The 21,771-nt window shown below is 43.8% G+C and overlaps 2 protein-coding genes across 3 annotated transcripts in view; one reads left to right on the top strand and one right to left on the bottom strand.

Annotated features, from left to right (window-relative positions):
- The first annotated feature begins 2,653 nt into the window (after positions 1-2,653).
- LOC135583962 (protein IQ-domain 26-like) lies at positions 2,654-5,219 on the top strand. 2 transcript variants are annotated; one of them, XM_065178726.1, is made up of 4 exons: positions 2,654-2,779; positions 3,620-4,072; positions 4,171-4,356; positions 4,436-5,219. In XM_065178726.1, the coding sequence occupies exons 2-4, from the start codon at positions 3,698-3,700 to the stop codon at positions 5,093-5,095; spliced, it is 1,221 nt and encodes a 406-aa protein (XP_065034798.1). In that variant the 5' UTR covers positions 2,654-2,779; positions 3,620-3,697; the 3' UTR covers positions 5,096-5,219. The 2 variants fall into 2 exon arrangements, with proteins under 2 accessions (XP_065034798.1, XP_065034799.1); XM_065178727.1 differs by lacking the exon at positions 2,654-2,779 and adding an exon at positions 3,326-3,432.
- A 168-nt stretch (positions 5,220-5,387) lies between these two features.
- Positions 5,388-21,771, bottom strand: part of LOC135670969 (receptor-like protein EIX2) — a 37,237-nt gene continuing 20,853 nt past the window's right edge. The window contains exons 2-3 of the mRNA XM_065178775.1: positions 9,743-9,852; positions 5,388-5,516 (exon numbers count right to left, since the gene is read on the bottom strand). Coding sequence (XP_065034847.1) covers positions 5,388-5,516; positions 9,743-9,852 — 239 coding nt within the window. The remainder of the gene's footprint in view (positions 5,517-9,742; positions 9,853-21,771) is intronic.

The following is a 21,771-nucleotide window of genomic DNA, read 5'->3' as shown; positions in this document are numbered from 1 at the left end:
TCTTACTGATATGATCGAGCCAAGACCTGCCATAACGGGTCCTTCCTCTCGCTGATGCAATTGAGCCAAGACCCACCATGATAGGTCCTTGCTAATGCAGTCGAGCTAAGACCCACCACGATGGGTCCTTTCTCCTGTTAATGCGGTCGAGCCATGACCTCCATGATGGGTCCCTTCTCTTGCTCATGCGGTCGAGCCAATACTTGCCATGATGGGTCCCTTCCTCCCGCTCATGCGATCGAGCCAAAACCTACCACGATAGGTCCTTCCTCCTGCTGATGCGGTTAAGCTAAGACTTGTTATAACGAGTCCCTTCTCTCATTGACATGGTCGAGCCAAGACCTGCCACGATGGGTCCCTTCTCTTACCCATGGCGATTGAATCAAGACTTGCTATGATGGATTGATATTGATACTCTCACCCACAGCGGCCAAATCAAGACCCGCTACGATAGACTAATATCGATACTCCAGCCCACGATGGTCGAATCAAGACATGCTACGGTGGACTGATACCGATACTCCCACCCATGGCGATCGAATCAAGACCCGCTACGGTGGAAGCTACTACGAAAGACTGATACTGATACTCCCACCTACGATGCTCGAATCAAGACCCGTTATAACGGAAGCCACTATGGTGGATTAATATCAATCCTCCCACTTATGCGATCGAGCCAACACTCACTATTGCAGACCTACACTCCCGCCCAAGCAATCGAGTACCTACCTTCAGAAGTGAAAGAATGGGCAGGCCCAAAAGAAGACCCAACCTCTTGTGTGGAAGGAGGAGGGAAAACCTCATGAGAAAAAAAGGGGGAGGACAAAAAATGAGAGAGGGAGAACGAAGATAGAGAGGGTCCCTTAGGATAGCATATGTCTACCGATAAAGCAGAGATCACCCTAGCAAGAGAGTGGAATCCACCCCACAAGATCTCTCGTCAACCATCGCAACCTCAGCAATAAACCAGTCGCCAAAACAACACTCGTGTAAACACATAAGGATACAGGAAAAACAACATCTTTTGATACCTCTATTTGAAGCTTCAAAGAATGCTGTTTCGGGGGAGTGATGAATGATAGGGATAATCTTGGCACTGCCAGCTCCCTCCTCACCACATCGGCCAAGGAAGCAATACATAAGCACTAGCATGGGAGCTACCTGCTCCCCACAACTGCTAGTAGGAGGCCATGATGCTTGTCCTGACATCCCAAAATGGGTCCACAAGACCTTATCCTAGCACCATAATCGAGAAGGGTACCACGCCTCCTCATTAACGGCTGATGGCATGGTTCGACTTAATGAACCTTCCCTTTGGAATGATTAGTAGAGGGACCACACCTTGCCTAACCCAAAAGAGCAAGGGGGTCAGACTGGAGGAGCCACCCCGATAGTCCACCCTAAGCGAAGCCCCTAGGGTATATGCTAGCAAGCCTTCCTTATTAAATGCCTCCACCATGCGAGGTAAGGGAGGGGACCTTCACGAGCACCAGTCCATGCCACCAGGTGCTCAAGTATAAAAGTTGAACCTCAGGTCAAATAGGGGCAAGCGGGTAAGAGCTCTTTACTCTCTTACTTACATTATTAACCTTCCTCTTCGTTTTTCTAACTTAAGTATCGAATGGGTCAAGCCGGAATGTCCTCGGTGTAGGCCTATTATATAGGATTATCGATATCGCCCAGAGGCACGGTTAGGAGCCTACCTAGTAGAGGGGATCGCCCCACTTTGAAACTAAGCATCGTCGCTCAAAGACAAGGCTGCTCCCGGTGAATCTCCTCTCCCTATAGAATCATTCATCCTTCCTGCAATGCTTGCTTGTCATGTTTGCCAAGAGGAGTCATAAGAAGGGACCCACACTTTCGGTACTAAATCAACCGAGCTGACTCACTAGTCAACGATCTCTATATGTTAACACATTTTAAGTTTATAGGTATTAGACTTAAATCGAGAAGTGATCAATCAAACATAATAGGCTTCGACACAATGATAAGATTGCTCGATTGATATTTGAGTCATAAGAATATTATATTTGAATATTTAAAGTTAGGATTATGTACAATGATCTTCTCCAAATTTTGCAGATGTATTAGATATACCTTTTATAGAAAATTAAATATAATATATTTTAAAAAAATAATAATTTAAGCATATGTTAATGGATCGAACAAACTAATGAGCCGATCAACTATGATGACATAAGTGGACTAGAACAGATCAACTAATGGGCCGATTCCCAATTATTGGGTTTGATCCCATACTAATAACTCAGTTAATGGGCTATCCAAAACCAGACTTGACCCATGATCTTGTTGGGCCTATTGTCTGAAGCCCTGTGTTGACAGAAAGCCCAAAAGTAGGCCCATTAAAAGTAATTAAATTAACCCATATATATATATATATATATATATATATCTGATCCTCTGAAAACAAATATATTTCCGCAGATCCAAGGATTATTAATTAAAGGCTTTAATCAGGGTGATGTCTGCCGAAGATTCCGAGCAACAATAAATTACCAATTCGCCCTCGTCTTGTCGGTATATTAAGTAAATAATAAGCAGTATGACAGGGAGTTTCACGTAATTAAGATCGCCGTTCATAAATGAGATCGTTGGAGAAGAATCGCAAGGTTAGTACTAAAGATTCGGATTTCAAATCCATAACTCGGGTGTATATAAGCCTTCTCGCATCTCCAATCTGAGATCGTACTCCGAGTTGAGATCTTTTCTGCAAACAGGGGAGGAAACAGCGTCGTCGTAGAGGAGCAGCGAGAAAAGAGTAAGCTTTCATTGTTCTTCTTTAGTGATGCTGATGCAATGAATGGATACAGATGAATGCTCAGTGTGGTTTCTTTTCTTCTCGCTCGTAAGATTCGTACTCCTATCATAACAGCCCTTTGAATGATATGGTTGGAGAGTAATCTGCATGTGTAGTAAATGTAGAATTCAGATTGATTCACGAGAGTGTCAGCAACTCTAATGAGAAGTAGGAGTGCCACTGTAGAGATCATAGCTATAGAATGGTTTGCGAAGGTTTTGGTGGAGCAAAACAGGGAGCTTTTTGAACTTTCGAGGTCGGTCAGTTTCCTTCTTCTTCGTTCTGTCTCTGTCTCTCTCTTGCTTCGTCGTCGTCGTGCGACGGCCGTGGTTTTCGGGCATGTCACGTAGTCTACACATAGGTAGAGCCCAGCAGATGGCGTCTTGTTTGCTGCCTTTTTCTTTGTCTTGTTGGTAAGTTACAAAGCAGAGCAGGAAAAATCCATTCTTTCGCCATGTTTAAGGTGGTTTCCTTGCCCCTTTCCTCGATCTCTCTCCGTCTTTTCTGCGGGAGGTTCGGAGCGTAGAGGATATATAGAAACATGAGTAGTTTCGTGTGTTACTTCTAAATCAGCTGCGGGTATCAAGTGGTCGAACAAAGCCTTCGTTTGAATCGTGAGTTCATCGAGCAATATCTCTGACATACCTCTGATATCTATTAGATCAATGGGTTCGGGTGGTGGGGATTGCTTCTGTCTACTCCTTTGTCTTCTAATGCAGGCCTCATACTTGTTATCTTCCTTGCCACCTCAAAGAGGTTGCTTTGATTCCCACACCTTTCCCTCTCGTTCTTTCTGTGTAGGACATGGAGACGGTAAGCGTCGTCGCCGAAATGTATTAGTTTTCCTGCAGGACTTCATCGGATACCGGCGGCTGAGAGATGGGTCGGGCGACTCGGTGGCTGCGGAACCTTTGGGGCGGCGACAAGGAGAACAAGGAGACGAAGGACTGCTCCAGTTACGGTGGCGAGGCTAGGACGGAGAAGAAAAGATGGAGCTTTAGGAAGTCAAGGACCTCCGGCGATGTAGCGCCGGGCCAGAACGCTTCCACGGCGGCGGCAATCGAGGCGGCGTGGTTCAAGTGTTTCTATGCTGAAAGCGAGAAGGAGCACAGCAAGCACGCCATCGCCGTGGCCGCGGCCACAGCTGCTGCGGCCGATGCAGCGGTGGCCATGGCGCGGCTCACCAGCCATGGAGCGGGCGCTCGCGATCAGCTGGCGGCGGTGAAGATCCAAACTGCATTCAGAGGCTTCTTGGTATCGGAAATCCTCACTAACTGTTGTTGAGATAGAGATGCATCTTTCCTGCTCCACGTAAATGTTCTTGAGTCGTTCGGTGTTTTAATGTTTTGAAGGCGAGGAAAGCACTCAGAGCTCTCAGAGCACTAGTCAAATTGCAAGCACTGGTTCGAGGATATCTTGTTCGCAAGCAAGCCGCCAAGACTCTTCACAGCATGCAAGCTCTGGTGAGAGCTCAGGCCACCGTCCGAGCTCAAAGAGCTCGAAACCTTCGACCGGAAATCCGCCATCGGAGATCCTTAGTATGTCGCGGTTCCAAAATGCACCTCAAATTCTCCTGAAGCGATCAGCACTCAGCGTTATCGTTTTGCTTGGTTTCAGGAGAGGTCGAAAGATCTCATGTCGTCGTTCCAGAGATGGAGGCTCCCGACAAGCCTCGATAGCACCATCATCGACAGGAGCCCAAAGATGGTCGAGATCGATGCGTCCTACCCGAAGAAGCTGAGTTCTTCTCGCCCGACTGCTGCCTCTTTCACAGATCCAGCGGACGACATACCTCTGCGTGGATTCTCCTCTCAGATTCCAGCACGAATCTCTGTACCCAGCCGGCGAAACTTCGAAGAGAACGACTGGTACTGCATCAACGGCGACAGGTGCCGGTGCTCAGTCACCGCACAGAGCACACCCAGATACGTGAATTTGTCCTGCGATGTAGCTGCGACTCCCGTGCTCCGGCAATCGTTGAGCGTATCGAACTCTCCCACCTACATGGCGAAGACGCAGTCATCCAAGGCAAAGCTAAGGTCACAGAGCGCCGCAAAGCAGCCGCCGGATCCGGCAGAGACGAGGAGGAGGCAGCCGTTGAGCGAGGTAAACGTGGAGGCCAGGGCTAATGTAGCTGGCATCGCAACGAAGAAACCACGCCCTCAAGCTCAAGAGGCTTTCAACTTCAAGAAAACAGTGATCGGGAGGCTCGATAGGTCCTCGGAGCTGATGACGAAGGAGGCAGACAGGGAGGCTTACTCCCACAGAAGGTGGTAATGCAATGGAGGAAACCCAGTGATTATTTTCTCCCCTCTGGTGATCTGTTCTGTTTTCCTGTTCGTGTGAGCATGTTGTATGAGATTCTTCATCGAATGGTGCGAAGTGGAGCTTCAGAACATTACTCGATTTGAATCTTTCAAGAGGTTTTAAGGATGTGTTGTTCTTGTTTTCAGTGCTCATCTCCCTGTTGCGTCCTGCACTGACAGGGATCCATGTTGATGATGCAGCTGCCAACCATGGGACCGATGGATATCCCACCACCCACTCTTCATTTAAATGGAGTTGACTGTCAGGCAGTGGACCCACTGCCGTGGCCAATCTTTGGCTGCCACATCATTGGTGGAGATCGAGAGTCCCTGTTTGCACCTGTTAACAGTGGTTGGCCGAGCATCATTTGAATAGGAACAGCTGACCATAGCTGGATCCGTATAATAACAGGAAATGATGCACTTCATCTCTAGATTGTTTTGTTGGTACACTTGTGTAGTATTATTATCTCTGTTCTGGATCTGAGTTCATGTATCCCCTATGGTTGATTCCTCGAACTCGATGGATCGATATGGAATCAACATCTATCTCTCTCCCTTGATTTCAGTGTGCTGCTCACCAATCATTTGGTTTTCATTTCGAACAATGTGTGTTTTGGAGGGTGACAAGAACAGCTTGAAGCATTCTTTGTACTGATGGGAGGAACTGATCACATCCAGTCCTCCTTCTAGTCATCTAATGATTCTATCATGTGCCTCATGTTATCAAGACCGACAAGAACACATATGACAAATCTCTGTGTCGGGGGTACGTCTTGAGCCATTCGTACTACATAGCAAGGGAAAACAACAAAGCTGGACGAATGAGAACAAGAGAGACTGACTTGCTTTATTCGTGATCATCATCAAAACTGTTTCGAATGTATTATTGTTCGTTCTATATTCGATAAGAAATTGCTGCATATTAGTCTTCATTTAGATGCATGTCATGCGTGTATAGATTGCCTCCTCACTCTCTCTGACATTCTAGCTATAGAATCCTATTCCATAAGCGGAGTTGACTTACTGACAACACGACCATGTGAAGGATCCATTAGACAATAGTAAGATTCCAAGTCTCGGGCAACGAGACTTACACCATTGGGATTATGTTATCTATGATTCAAACATAAAGCATTAAAAAGATTTCACCATGAATTTAGCCTTTTTGTTTTGGAACTCGTGCCAGTCTAATTATGGTTCTCCCATCATGCATCCCAATGATGTCCGGTAATTAATCTATCGACACCTCAAACGAGAACATAAACAAGATTCAACTCTCCTCTTCTTTGGCTTTAGAATGGTGAAAATATAACATGATGAAATCATCAATCATTATTGGCTTACAATACAATTGGATACTTGAACATAAGGTGGGAAAGGAATGGAATAATGTTGTGTTGCAGGAAGATAAGGCTGCACAGGTCGTGGGACGATGTCAGTGGCACTGACACGGATGGTGAGCTTAGCTTTGTGCTTCTTCCCATGAGACTGGCGTTTGAAGTTGCAGTTATTTCCCATAAGGTAGAGAGAGATTTAGCAAAATCTTTACTGCAGTCGGTCGATGACCGACTCCTGTTTGCACTATCTTCCATACCGGTGACTCATCACTTGCACTTCTGGTTCTCGGTTCTCAGTCCTAGGGTTCTGCTTTGACAGCAACACATCCTCGACCAATGGCTCTTTGGTGACAAGGAAGACAGAAGAAAACATCGGCTTTTGTTGGCCGAGTGGGGCAGCTGTGGCGCCGATGACAGGCAGAGATCATGTGGGGGGGAGGTCAGGAACGCAGAAGACCAGTGTGAGGGCAGCAGCTTGATGCTGATGCATGAAGCCCACAAGGATCTCTTTCCAGTTTCTTTTGCAGCAATTATTAGGGTTTCATTCTGATGGAATAATTCCATACACTTCATCTTTTCTTTCCCACACTTTGTCACGTCAATTGCTTCTTTCCCCAAAATGCTGCATCACACTGCCTCAGCTCTTCGACTGAGATGCTACTACTTCATAGGAATATTCTCATATCTTCAAGAGATGTTTTGGACTCCGTTGAATATTCTGTATCATAATAGTTATTTCCAGTGAGTACAGCTGCAATCAACTGGCTACATTTTCCTAAACCAAAAATGATGTATGCAATACAGAAAACTGTATGATATATTGCTATTATGCATTCAATTGCCATTGACAAAATCGATCCATGCAATATGATATTGAATGAAATAGTACGACTCTTCTAGAGTTCAGTCAGCACGGTGAAGCTACGAAGAATTCCGGTGGAATAGAGTTGGGTCCTCTCTGTGGTATGGTCCATGGATTTACAAGTTGGAGGGTCTGAGCTGTGTGTCTTCAGATGCATGAAGACAACACAATTCAATGGTGTTTTTAGGTACCGATACTTGATTTCAGTCAGACATTTACTGAATTGTAGGACAGCGGATTCAAGTCAACCTCTGCATTAAGAATGATGTACAGCACTGGGGGCAATGGGCGGCAATAAACAAGAGATCTTTCGATGCGAATGCATCGACCAAAGCCATCTGCATATCCAAAATATCATATAATAGTGGATATTTTGATATCATCCCGCTGGCAGCCACTTCAAATCACACATGATACCACTCTAATTAAATGAAATCATAATCAAATAGAACACCAAGATATACGTGAAAAATCCCTTGGTAAAAACCACGGGGCAAACTAGAGATAATCCACTATAAGAATAATGAATATACAAATTTTAATCTCTTGCCCTAAACCCTAGCAACAATCACAATAGAATAATTAGGATACAAGGATCACGTCACTGTCCACAATATCTAAAACTTCCCCAAGTAATCACAGCAAGAGTCCACTGTAGATTTGATCTAACTTGAGATGAGAACACTGTTAGATGATTGAGAACAGTCTCTCTGTGTTGTCCTTGTTTTCTTCCCTTCTTTCTCTTATTTTTCTGCCTTTTTCTTCTCCTCTTTGCTGCTGCAAGGATCTCTATGTTGCTGCAGTTTTTCTCCTAAAAACGCAACCACCTGCTTCTTAAAATGTAGCCACCACACCCCCCTTATATTGATCTAGGGTTAGGTCAAAGGGGTATGGGCTGTGGGCTGATAAAGCCCACCATGGGCTGAACCCACTATGGGTTATCAGCCCAACAACCTCCCCCTTCAGCCCATAAGGGAGGCTGTCCTATGACTCCTCAATGTGAAGCCATGCCGACAAGTTGTCGGCATATCTCATGTCTTTCTTTAGGTAATGTCTTTGTCAACATGTATGCTCCGTTGTCATCTGTGTGAATTTTCTGAAGCTGCAACTGCTTTTCTTCAAATACATTTCGAATCCAGTGGTATCTGACATCTATATACTTTGACTTGGAATGAAATATTGAGTTCTTACACAAATAGATGACACTCTGGCTGTCACAATACACCACATAATTTTCCTGTTTCAGCTCCAATTCTTGTAAAAATTCTTTCATCCATAACATTTCTTTGCATACCTATGTAGCAGCAATATATTCTACTTCTGTGGTGGAGAGAGAAATACACCTTTGCAACCTGGATTGCCATGACACAGCTCCCCCTGCAAAAGTAAGTACATAACCTGAAGTAGACTTCCTCGTATTTATATCTCTTGCCATATCTGCATTTGTGTAACATGTCAACACATGTGGTCCACCTCCAAAGCTTAAACAAACCTTAGAGCTCCCTCTGAGATATCTAAAAATCCACTTCACTACTGCCCAATGCTCTTTGCTTAGATTTGCAAGAAATCTGCTAGTAACACCAACTGCATATGCGATGTCTGGCCTCGTATATACCATTGCATACATTAAACTCCCAACTGATGAAGCATAAGGAACCTGAAGCATTTTCTCCTTCTCCTCATCACTTGATGGACTCTGTTCTGAGCACAACTTGAAGTAACCTGCAAGAGGAGAACCAACTGGTTTTGCATTGCTCATACTAAATCTTTCCAATACCTTCTCGATGTATTTCTCCTGTGACAACCAAATCTTCTTATTTTTCCTGTTACGGAAAATCTGCATACCTAGTTTTTGCTTTACTGGCCTCATGTCCTTCATTGCAAAAGACTCACTCAGTTCCTTCTTTAATATGTAATTTTAGACATATCTTTCCCAAGAATAAGTATGTCATCAACATAAAGTAAGAGAATAATAAAATCCTCACCAAACCATTTGATGTACACACAATGATTTGAAGCCATTCTTTTGTATCCATTTTCTATCATAAATGAATCAAACTTTCTGTACCACTGTCTTGGAGCTTGCTTTAGCCCATACAAGCTCTTTACCTTTGACTTTGAAGCATTCTGGTTGTTTCATATAAATTTCCTCCTCCAAATTCCCATGAAGGAAAGCTGTCTTCACATCTAACTGTTCAACCTCCAAGTCCTGGCTAGCTGCAATACCAAGAGCAACACGAATATAAGACATTTTAATAACAGGAGAAAAAATCTCTTCAAAGTCAATACATTTCTTTTGACCAAAGCCTTTCACAATCAATCTAGTTTAGTACTTTGGTTGAGAACAATATTCTTGAGTCTACAACCTGAAAACCCACTTGTTCTTTAAGGCCTTCATTCCATTTGGTAGTAGCACCAAATCATAAGTGTGGTTCTTTTGAAGAGCATCAATCTCTTCCTGCACAGCAACTAACAACTTCTCTTTTTGCTCACTTTCAACTGCTTCCTGGTAATTCTCTGGTTCACCTGCATCAGTAAGCATCACATACTCATATATAAAGTATCTTCTGGAAGGTTGACGTTGTCTAGAAGATCTTCTTAATTGAGGTTCTACGGGAAGTTGCTCTCCAACTTCTTCTTGCTCAACATGTCCTGCAGGTAGATCAACATCAGGCTCTACACCATCTTCCTGCACATCTCTCTCATCACCCTGATATATTGAAGGAGTAACTGGGTTATAATTTGCTAATCCTTCTGCAAAAGTCTTGGCCGGTGTCTTCTTCTTTAAATCTTCAAAGGTTTGATCCTCAAAGAAGACTACATCTCTACTTCTGAACACCTTCTGCTTTTCTGGATCCCAAAGGCTATAACCAAACTGATCATATGAGTAACCAAGAAAAATACATTCTTTAGAATTACCATCTAGCTTGGAACTTTCATTGTCTAGAATATATGCAAATGCACGACAACCAAACACTCTCAAATGCTTGTAGGAAACATCTTTCCCTATCCATACATGCTCTGCAACATCACCATCTAGGACTGTACATGGTGATAAGTTGATCACATCAACTGCAGTCCTCAGAGCCTCATCCCAAAACCTTTTGAATAGCTTGGCCTGTGAAAGCATACATCTGATCTTTTCCATGATGGTACGGTTCATCTTCTCTACAATTGCATTATGCTGAGGTGTACTAGGAACTGTCATCTCATGTTGGATGTCATGTGACCTACAATAATCATTAAATAATCCTATATACTCACCACTATTATATGATCTTATGCATTTCAATTGACTTTCTGTCTCCCTTTGAACCCTGGCATGAAACTCTTTGAAGACATTAATAATCTGATCTTTGGTCTTCAAAGCATAGGCCCAAACTTTCCTGAAAAAATTATCTATAAAAGTGACAAAATAAAGTGCACTACTTATACCAAGAACATCAACAGATCCACCGGAAGTTTTTGTCCTCAAAGGACCATATACATCTGTATAAACACGGTCTAAGGCATGCATTTTTCTAGACAAAGCAGGACTAGCAAATGAAACTCTATGTTGTTTACCAGCCAAATAATCAATACAAGGGTTCAGATATATACCTCTGAAATCTGGCAATACCTCTCTCTTTGAAAGAGCTTGCAGCCCCTTCTCGCTCAAGTGTCCCAGTCGTCTATGCTACAACTCCAAGTTGAAGTCTTTTTTTGTAGCATTTAACTACTCACCATAAGCTTTAGCCTGCAACCTGTACAAAGTATGACATTTCTTTCCACTAGCTATAACAAGAGAACCCTTACTGAGCTTCCATTGCCCTCCGTAAAATTTGCTATCATAGTCTTCATCATATAGCCTTCCAATTGAAATTAAATTCAGCCTCAAGTCAACCACATGCCTCACATCCTTAAGCACCAACTTGCAGCCAAGGTTGGTCTTTAAATGGATATCACCCATGCTAATGATGTCTGCTGTGCCATAGTTATCCATCTTGACAATACTAAAATTTTTAGACCTATAGGTAGCAAAAGACTCCCTCCGTGGTGTAGCATGATAAGAAGCACCTGTATTAATCACCTACTCAAGATCCTAACACATACAAGAAAAAATGTCATCAGAAGGAGACAAAATCAAATAATCACCACCCTGCATTGTAGTTGTGATATTATCTTTTGACTCTATAGACTCCACTTCTTTTCCCTTTTTCTTGCTCTTCTTAGGTTGCTTATATTGGTTCTTGTAATATCCTTTCTCACCATAGTTATAGCAAACAATATCTTTTCTTGATCTTGACTTGCTTCTACTCATGCGTGAACTGCTTCTAGACTTTGACCTTCCTTTATTCTCTGAGATAAGTGCCTGTGAATCATTCTAAGATGTTACTGAACTCTTTCTTCTCAACTCCTCATTCAACAAACTGCTTGTTACTTGACTCAAAGTGACAACACCATCTGGCGCAGAATTACTGAGGGAAACCACTAGTGTCTCCCAACTTTCTGGTAATGAACTGAGAAGTAATAATGCCTGCAACTCATCATTAAGAGACATTTTCATAGAGGATAACTGGTTAGTAATACTTTGCATTTCATTCAAATGCTTAGCAATATAAGCACCCTCTCTATATTTTAGGTTTATAAGTTTTCTGATAAAAAAAGCTTTGTTGCCAACTGTTTTTCTTTCATAGAGACTTTCCAACTTTTTTCAAAGAAAATATGCAGAAATTTGAGTAGAAACATGGTGAAAGACACTATTATCAAGCCACTGTCGAATAAACCCAATTGTTTTTTGATCTAACCACTTCCACTCATCATCTGTCATAGTTATGGGTTTTGCACTATCCCCCTACAAAGATCCATACAAATTTTTACAATATAAGAGATCTTCCATTCTTGGTTTTCATATCATCCAATTGTTTCCATTCAAACTAATCATGCGAGAAACATTATTAGCCTCCATGTTCAAATACAAAATTAAATCATCAAAATCCTGCTCTGATACCAGTTGATGGGATATAAAGTGGAATAACCTTTGTATATGAACAAGTACTAGAAGACCATAATACGCAGCGGAATTAAATGAAATCACAATCAAATAGAACACCAAGATATACGTGGAAAACCCCTTCAATGTGAAGGGTAAAAACCATGGAGCAAATTAGAGATAATCCACTATAAGAATAATGAATATACAAATCTCAATCTATTACCCTAAACCCTAGCAACAATCATAAGAGAATAACTAGGATACAAGGATCACGTCACTGTCCACAATATCTAAAACTGCCCAAGTAATCACAACAAGAGTCTACTGTAAATTTGATCTAACTTGAGATGAGAACACTGCTAGATGATTGAGAACAGTCTCTTTGTGTTGTCCTTATTTTCTTTCCTTTCTTTCTCTTATTTTTTTGCCTTTTTCTTGTCCTCTTTGCTGCTACAAGGATCTCTACGTTGCTGCAGTTTTTCTCCCAAAAACGCAGCCACCTGCTCCTCAAAACACAGCCACCACACCCCTTTATATTGATCTAGGGTTAGGTCAAAGGGGTGTGGGCTATGGGCTGAACCCACTATGGGCTGTTAGCCCAACATCCAGTTGGAGTCACACATACATAGCCCGACTCAGAAACGGTTGCGTTCCGAAGTGATTTCGCCCAGCTCAGAAGCAATGCAAAACATAATCCACGTTGCTTGAAATCGCACAAAGCAGCACCCGAAAGTGGGGGGACAGCCCCGCATAGCACGGGATTAGAACAATCACCCCATAACAAATGAACCGTCTGCCTGAAATATCGATGGGCGCTAACAACCTATAGATAGTAGATCACTAGAAAGATATAAAAACTAACCCTAAGCACACGCTAAAGGGGGAGCTATCTACACACTAACTCAGTTATAAAGCTTATATTAATATATTTTTCTCTTTGCTGACTTAAGCATCGGAGGGGTCATGATTGACAACCCCCGGCGTTGGCCTGTCATGTAGGATCGTCAGCCACTCGAAGACACCCGGATGACCCAACCCCTAGGGAGGGACCTTACAACCAAGAAGATCTTAGTTCGCCTACCCGGCCATCTTGAATTGGGTCCTCACCAATAGAATGGCTTTCGACCGAACAACCTATGCGGTCTCACCTCATAAAGTCTCCCATGTCAGTTAGGAAGAGGCACCTGGATGATCCTATCCCTTCAATAGTGGACGAATCATGTCGACTCATCAATCAACGGTACTCATGACACCATCATTCTAGTACTAGAAGGAGGGTCGAACGTTGCAGGCATATCCTTTTGTTACTCCTCCAAATGAATGTTCGAGCGAAGAGACGTTACCTCTAGTCCCAAGCTCCCTCGAGAAGAGAAGGCACATACCCCATTTCAACAAAACGATGCCTCTGCCTCAACTGAGGCACCAGGGCCCAACTAGCACCTACTCAACGATCCAAGGCTCCCCCCCCCCCCCCCCCCCCCAAGACTAGAGACAAGATCCTTGCTCGTCCCATCAGAAGTATTCCTGAGCCTCACTCAGCGAGTATAGACTCTTACCAGCATGATATAAACTATCACCCCACTTCTCCCTCAGTTGACTTAGTCGGTAATCCTAGTGCAATGGGTTACCCTCGGATCGCCAACTACACCTCTTCTTTCCAAAGTCAAATCGGGGAGACCACACCTCATCTTCCAAGGACCTTTTCAGCCAAGAGGTGTTAGGATCGAGAGCACTAAGAGGGGGGGGGGGGGGGGGGGGGGGGGGGTGAATTAGTGCAGCGGAAAACTTTCTGCGATTAAAATCGAAAGCTGCTTTAGAACGATAAAAACAACTTCTGTATGAAAGTTGAAACTAAGCAAGGTTAAAGTCAATCTATGCAGGCAGTTTGCAGTTATGATGAAAACCAGAATATCGGCGCAAACTGAAATCCAACGTTCGTACCAAAAACTGATTTACGTCTAAATGCTGATTCGTAAATCGCTTGATTAGATAAGACGCAGTTTAAGTAGGTGTGTAAAGGCAGTGTGCAGTTATGGTAAAGCTCAAAATGTAGACGCAATATGCAATATGATGATCATACGAAAAGGCAGATTTACGTCTAAACGCAGATTTACGTCTAAACGCAGATTTACGTTTGAAACTCATTCGTAAAATCACAGAAGGCAGTAAGCAGTTATGATTGAAATCAAAACGTAAATGTAAACTGAAATATGATGATTGTATGAGGAAAGCCGATTTACGTCTAAACGCAGATTTACGTCTAAACGCAGATTTACGTCTGAACGTTGAAACTCGTTCGTAAAAGCGCAGAAGACAGTTTGCAGTTATAAATAGAATCAAAACGTAAATGTAAACTGCAATGTAAAGATCGTACGAAAACATCGATTTACGTCTGAATGTAGATTCGGAAAGATCAGAACTTAGAAACTTGTTCGTAAAAGCGCAGAGAGCAGTAGCTATGTAGGAGGTTTGCAGTAATGATAAAGTGCTCAAAATAAAAGCAAACCAGAGATTTAGAGTGGTTCGGTCAGTCTTGACCTACTCCACTTTTGGCTTCCTCCACCGACGAGGTCACCGACGTCAACTAGAGGCCTTCCTTCAATAGGCGAAGGCCAACTGCCCTTTTACAGTTTCACTCCTTTTGACGGGCTCAGGAGACAACCCTTACAGAACCTTTCTCTCCTCTCTTTACAACTCAAGACTTGAAGAACAGAAAGAGGAGAACTTTTGGACTTTTACACAATATTTGAGCTCTTAGAATCACAGAAAAGATCAAGAATTCGGTGTAGGTCTGTATCTTTTCAGTGCTGAATGGGTGGGGTTTTTATAGGCCCCAACCCAGTTCAAATTTGGAGCTTAAAACGATCAAATCCCGGAATTTCGGGATCAGGCGGTTGCACCTCCTCACTGGAGAGGTTGCACCGCCTGGCAGAGCTCGAAGACTGAGCCTCTGGGCGGTGCCACCTCTGTCAGGGGCGGTTGCACCTCTCTGCCAGAGCTCGAAGACCGAGCTCAGGCGGTTGCACTGCCTGACTGGAGAGGTTGCACCGCCTGGCAGAGCTCGAAACTTGAGCTCTGGCGGTGCTACCTCCTGACAGAGGAGGCTGCACCGCCCAGTCTCGCTCGGAGACTGAGCCCTGGGCGGTTGTACCTCTTGGCTGGGGTGGTTGCACCGCCCAGTCTCGCTGGGAGACATAGCCTGGGCGGTGCTACCTCCCTGCCTGGGCGGTTGCACCTCCCACAGCAACCTGGGTCCGAATGGGCTGAACCATTCGACCCAATTTGAGTTCTTCAGGGGCCCAATTGCCCCAGGATTAAGCTAATGGGATCACCTCCCATTTCTAACTTAATCAAAGTGCTAACTATGATTATTTCCTAAGACATATTCTGCAGCTTGCTTCGGTGCGTCACTCGCTTCTTCCGGCGAGTGTCCGGCGAACTTCCGTCGATCATCCGATGAACCCTCGGTGATGCTCCTGCGGACTTTCGGCAAACTCCTGGACTGCGACGATCCACTTGGCAAGTTCCGACAAGCTCCTTTGGCAAGCTTCTGGACTTCTCGGATTTGTTCCCGCAGAACCTCCGACGACTGTCCGAACTTCCGTCGAGCTCTCGAACTCCCAACGTGATCATTGTCATGACTCCGGCGCAACTCCTGCTGCATGTCTTACTTTCATCGTAGTTAATCCTGCACACTTATCTCAACACATACATTAGACAACAAATGACAATTGACTTCATCATCAAAATCCGAGATTCAACAATCTCCCCCTTTTTGATGATGACAATCGATTGATAATGGAGTTAACCTTAACTCCCCCTGTCTATATGCCATACTTCTTGAATTTAAAAAACTTTATAAATTCAAGAGACATATTCCCATCATGATTCCTATCATAATGTATCTCTTTGAAGATGATGTCAAGGCTTGACATACATTTTCAAATATAACAAGTTTGAATGATGGTTATTGTAGCAATTCATCATATTGTAAGATATTGACATGTAAAGCTGTGAAGCAAGATTTTGATATCATTACATGATGTACACATTTCGAATATTTTAGCAAGTGTGGCATTGCATCACATGGTAAGATATCAGTTCGTACGATGCAAATTTTTGTTTGATATCTTGATACAGGGCATATGGCAATCATATATTTCTTGGTGATGCAAGTATGGCCTAATCATAGCATCAGTGATAGCAACCATATCAACATCAATAATAGCAACCATATCATTATCAGTGATAGCAGGTATGGCCTAATCATAGCATCAGTAATAGCAACCATATCAATTCATATTTTTCTCCCCCTTTGTCATCAACAAAAAGCATGATAGCATTATCAAAAAGCATGGTAGATGTGATTCCAAGAGAACATATAAGCAGTTTATTTGATCACATAAAGGAAGGCATGACACATATAATACTTTGAATATCTCTTCTCCTTGTTATGTTATAGTTCGTTGCTTGAAGGAGGAAACTCTTTTTTCAAAAAGTTTTCATAAGAGTGTACAGGAAAATCCTATTTTTAGCATTCAAACCGAAAATAAGATGAACTCTTACATGCATTCGGATATGAGTAAGCTACTGATTTTCAAAAACATTTGTCACATAATTTCCAACATGTTATTTGATCAAGTGATACCAAGGCATGCAATAGTAACCAATAACTTCCGAGAAATAATTTTAACTAGTTTAAGTATTCGGACACATTAACATTCCTAATTCTCTTCTTATGAAATCAAATTGTTCTTCACTTAGAGGTTTTGTAAAGATATCAGCTAGTTGATGTTTCGTATCAATGAATTCTATGATTACATCATGATTCGTAACATGATCTCGTATAAAGTGATGTCTGATGTCAATATGTTTTGTTCTTGAGTGTTGTATAGGGTTTTTTGTTAGGCATATTGCACTTGTGTTATCACATTTAATGGGAACATTTGTAAGATGAACTTTATAATCTTCTAAAGTATTTTTCATCCAAACAACTTGTGCACAGCATGCACTTGCTGCAATATATTCAGCTTCGGTTGTTGATAGTGCAACCGAGTTTTGTTTCTTAGATGACCAGGAAACAAGGGCATGTCCTAAGAATTGACATGTTCCTGATGTGCTTTTTCTATCTAATCTACAGCCAGCGAAGTCCGCATCAGCATAAGCAATTAACTCAAGCTTCTCTGATTTTGGGTACCATAATCCTAGATTTGTGGTACCATTAAGATATCTGAGTATTCTTTTAACTGCTTTGAGATGAGATATCTTAGGGTTTGATTGAAATCTAGCACAAAGTCCTACACTGAACATTATGTCTAGTCTAGTTGCAGTGAGGTAAAGTAAACTTCCTATCATACCCCTATAGGTTTTTTGATCGAAGCTTTCTCCACTTTCATCAATTTCTAACTTAGTGGAGGTGCTCATAGGAGTGTTAATAGCTTTTGAGTTATTCATATTAAACTTCTTTAGTAAACTCATAGCATATTTAGTTTGACTAATAAAGATGCCATTGCTTAGTTGTTTGATTTGTAGACCTAAGAAGAATGTTAACTCTCCCATTAGACTCATTTCGAATTCAAGACTCATTGTTTTAGCAAAGGATTCACAAAGAGATTCATTCGTAGAACCAAATATAATATCATCAACATAAATTTGAACAATGAGAAAATTATTTTCAAAGTTGTTGATGAATAATGTAGTATCTACCTTGCCTTTTATGAAATTATTTTCAATAAGAAAAGAACTAAGTCTCTCATACCAATTGTTAGGATCGAGAACACTAAGAGGGGGGGGGGGGGGGGGGGGGGTGGGGGTGAATTAGTGCAGCGGAAAACTTTCTGCGATTAAAATTGAAAGCTGCGTTCGAACGATAAAAACAACTTCTGTATGAAAGTTGAAACTAAGCAAGGTTAAAGTCAATCTATGCAGGCAGTTTGCAGTTATGATGAAAACCAGAATATCGGCGCAAACTGAAATCCAACGTTCGTACCAAGAAACTGATTTACGTCTAAATGCTGATTCGTAAATCGCTTGATTAGATAAGACGCAGTTTAAGCAGGTGTGTAAAGGCAGTGTGCAGTTATGGTAAAGCTCAAAACGTAGACGCAATCTGCAATATGATGATCATACGAAAAGGCAGATTTACGTCTAAACGTAGATTTACGTCTAAACGCAGATTTACGTCTGAACGTTGAAACTCGTTCGTAAAAGCGCAGAAGACAGTTTGCAGTTATAAATAGAATCAAAACGTAAATGTAAACTGCAATGTAAAGATCGTACGAAAACACCGATTTACGTCTGAATGCAGATTCGGAAAGATCAGAACTTAGAAACTTGTTTGTAAAAGCGCAGAGAGCAGTAGCTATGTAGGAGGTTTGCAGTAATGATAAAGTACTCAAAATAAAAGCAAACCAGAGATTTAGAGTGGTTCGGTCAGTCTTGACCTACTCCACTTTTGGCTTCCTCCACCGACGAGGTCACCGACGTCAACTAGAGGCCTTCCTTCAATAGGCGAAGGCCAACTGCCCTTTTACAGTTTCACTCCTTTTGACGGGCTCAGGAGACAACCCTTACAGAACCTTTCTCTCCTCTCTTTACAACTCAAGACTTGAAGAACAGAAAGAGGAGAACTTTTGGACTTTTACACAATATTTAAGCTCTTAGAATCACAGAAAAGATCAAGAATTCGGTGTAGGTCTGTATCTTTTCAGTGCTGAATGGGTGGGGTATTTATAGGCCCCAACCCAGTTCAAATTTAGAGCTCAAAACGATCAAATCCCGGAATTCCGAGATCAGGCGGTTGCACCTCCTGATTGGAGAGGTTGCACCGCCTGGCAGAGCTCGAAGACTGAGCCTCTAGGCGGTGCCACCTCTGTCAGGGGCGGTTGCACCTCTCTGCCAGAGCTCGAAGACCGAGCTCAGGCGGTTGCACCACCTGACTGGAGAGGTTGCACCGCCTGGCAGAGCTCGAAACTTGAGCTCTAGCGGTGCTACCTCCTGACAGAGGAGATTGCACCGCCCAGTCTCGCTCGGAGACTGAGCCCTGGGCGGTTGCACCTCTTGGCTGGGGCGGTTGCACCGCCCAGTCTCGCTGGGAGACATAGCCTGGGCGGTGCTACCTCCCTGCTTGGGCGGTTGCACCTCCCACAGAAACCTAGGTCCGAATGGGCTGAACCATTCGACCCAATTTGAGTTCTTCAGGGGCCCAATTGCCCCAGGATTAAGCTAATGGGATCACCTCCCATTTCTAACTTAATCAAAGTGCTAACTACGATTATTTCCTAAGACATATTCTGTAACTTGCTTCGGTGCGTCACTCGCTTCTTCCGGCGAGTTTCCGGCGAACTTCCATCGATCATCCGATGAACCCTCGGTGATGCTCCTGCGGACTTCCGGCAAACTCCTGGACTGCGATGATCCACTTGGCAAGTTCCGACGAGCTCCTTTGGCAAGCTTCTGGACTTCTCGGATTTGTTCCCGCAGAACCTCTGACGACTGTCCGAACTTCCGTCGAGCTCTCGAACTCCCAACGTGATCATTGTCATGACTCCGACGCAACTCCTACTGCATGTCTTACTTTCATCGTAGTTAATCCTGCACACTTATCTCAACACATACATTAGACAACAAATGACAATTGACTTCATCATCAAAATCCGAGATTCAACAAGAGGGACAAGTGGCCTAGCGCTACACTTTCCGATGGTGGAGTGTAGCATACCATTAAGATGTGTCATAGCCATGTTAGAGTCTGAGGCCTCGTCTGATGACTCTTGGGAACCCTCGATGAAAGGTCAACTCTGCTTTTGCCTCGTCCTTAGCAATGCCAAGGATAGCACAAGAACCAGGCCTTAGCAGCCCAATGCCTCTGCCTCGTCCTCGACAACACCAAGGATAGCCCAAGAACTATGCCTCAGCAGCCCAGTGCCTCCGCCTCGTCCTCGACAGTGCCAAGGATGACCTAAAGAACCAAGCTTCAGCAGCCTTACGCCTCTACCTCGTCCTCGACAATGCTAAGGATTGCCCTAGGAACTAAGCTTCACCAGCCTTACGCCTTTGCCTCATCCTTGACAGTGCCCATCGGGCCTCCTTGAGCCTCTGCTCGACCTCCTTTGCTAGGCCTCAATAACCTTGTGCCTTTGTCTCATCCTCGGTAACTTCCTTCGGGCCTCTGCAAGCTTCTGCTTGGCTTCCTTTGCTTGTAGCACTAGGAGTAGCTCAGCAGCCTGAACCTCGGCAGCACTGCACCCTAGCATCCACCATTGGCAAAATGCCATAGCAGAAGTCACTCAGGTAGATCCATTCCCCAGCCTATGGTGGCCAAATTCAGACTCGCCATAGAAGCTGCACCTCTAATCACCGCACGCTAGTGGAACCTAAAGAGGAGCATGACCCCCTAAGCACATCAAACCTTAAGGTAACAGAAAGCTCCCCCGTAAATAAGTACCATAGGTAATAGAAATCCTAAGGGCAAGATGACTCATCACATCTTGGGAAAAGTGCCTTAGCAGTGACAAATGCCACTCGTCATAGCATCATCCACCACCATTGGTCAGGTATGATGGCAGGTCCAACTTATCGCTTCAACGTGGTCAAACCCCTTGGTGGGTCCAATCCACTGCTCCAATGCGGTCAAATCCCTTAGTAGATCCAATCTCTTGCTGAACCTCTAGATGGTTCCGGACCCCGCTTTAATACGACTAAGTTCGACCTCAGACAGATCCAGTCTCCCACCTTAATGTGGTTGAGCCGAACCTCTGGATGGGTCCGGACCCCCACTTCAATGCGGTTGAGTCTGACCCTGGACGAGCCCAATCCTTAGCCTCAATGCGATCAAGCTCAGCACCCCGAAGGCTGCACCTAGGCCAAGCATATGCTCTCCTTAGCTGTGCACCTCGGTGAGAAGTCTCGAGGGCTGCACTTAGGCCGAGTCCACACACTCCCTAGCTATGCACCTCGACATGAATACCCGAGGGCTACATTTAGGCTAAGCCTATGCACTCCCTAGCCGTGCACCTCGGCATAAAGACCCGATGGCTGCACCTAGGCCGAGCCTACGTGCTTCCTAGCCATAAACCTCAGCATGAAGACTCGAGGGTTGAACCTTGGATGAGTAAGAGTTAAAAAATACTTGCTCCTGAGTCATGCACCTCGGATGAGTAAGAGTTAAAAAGAACTTGCTCCCGAGTCATGCACCTCAGTATGAAGACTCGAGGGATGCACATAGGCTAAGCCTATGTGCTCCCTAGCCATGTACCTTGACAAGAAGTCCTAAGGGCTGCACCTAGGCTGAGGCTACACACTCCCTAGCTATGTACCTTAGCATGAAGACCCGAGGGATGCACTTAGGCCAAACTTACATACTCCCTAGCCGTGCACTCGGCATGAAGACCTGAGACCTGCACCTCGGATGAGTAAGAGTTAAAAAGGACTCGCTCCTGAGCCATGCACCTTGACAAGAAGCCCCAAGG

The sequence above is a fragment of the Musa acuminata genome, unplaced genomic scaffold (assembly GCF_036884655.1).
Source record: "Musa acuminata AAA Group cultivar baxijiao unplaced genomic scaffold, Cavendish_Baxijiao_AAA HiC_scaffold_1137, whole genome shotgun sequence".
Taxonomy (NCBI): Eukaryota; Viridiplantae; Streptophyta; class Magnoliopsida; order Zingiberales; family Musaceae; genus Musa; species Musa acuminata.
Note: the sequence above shows the minus strand (reverse complement) of the source record. Positions and strands in the feature narration are given on the sequence as shown.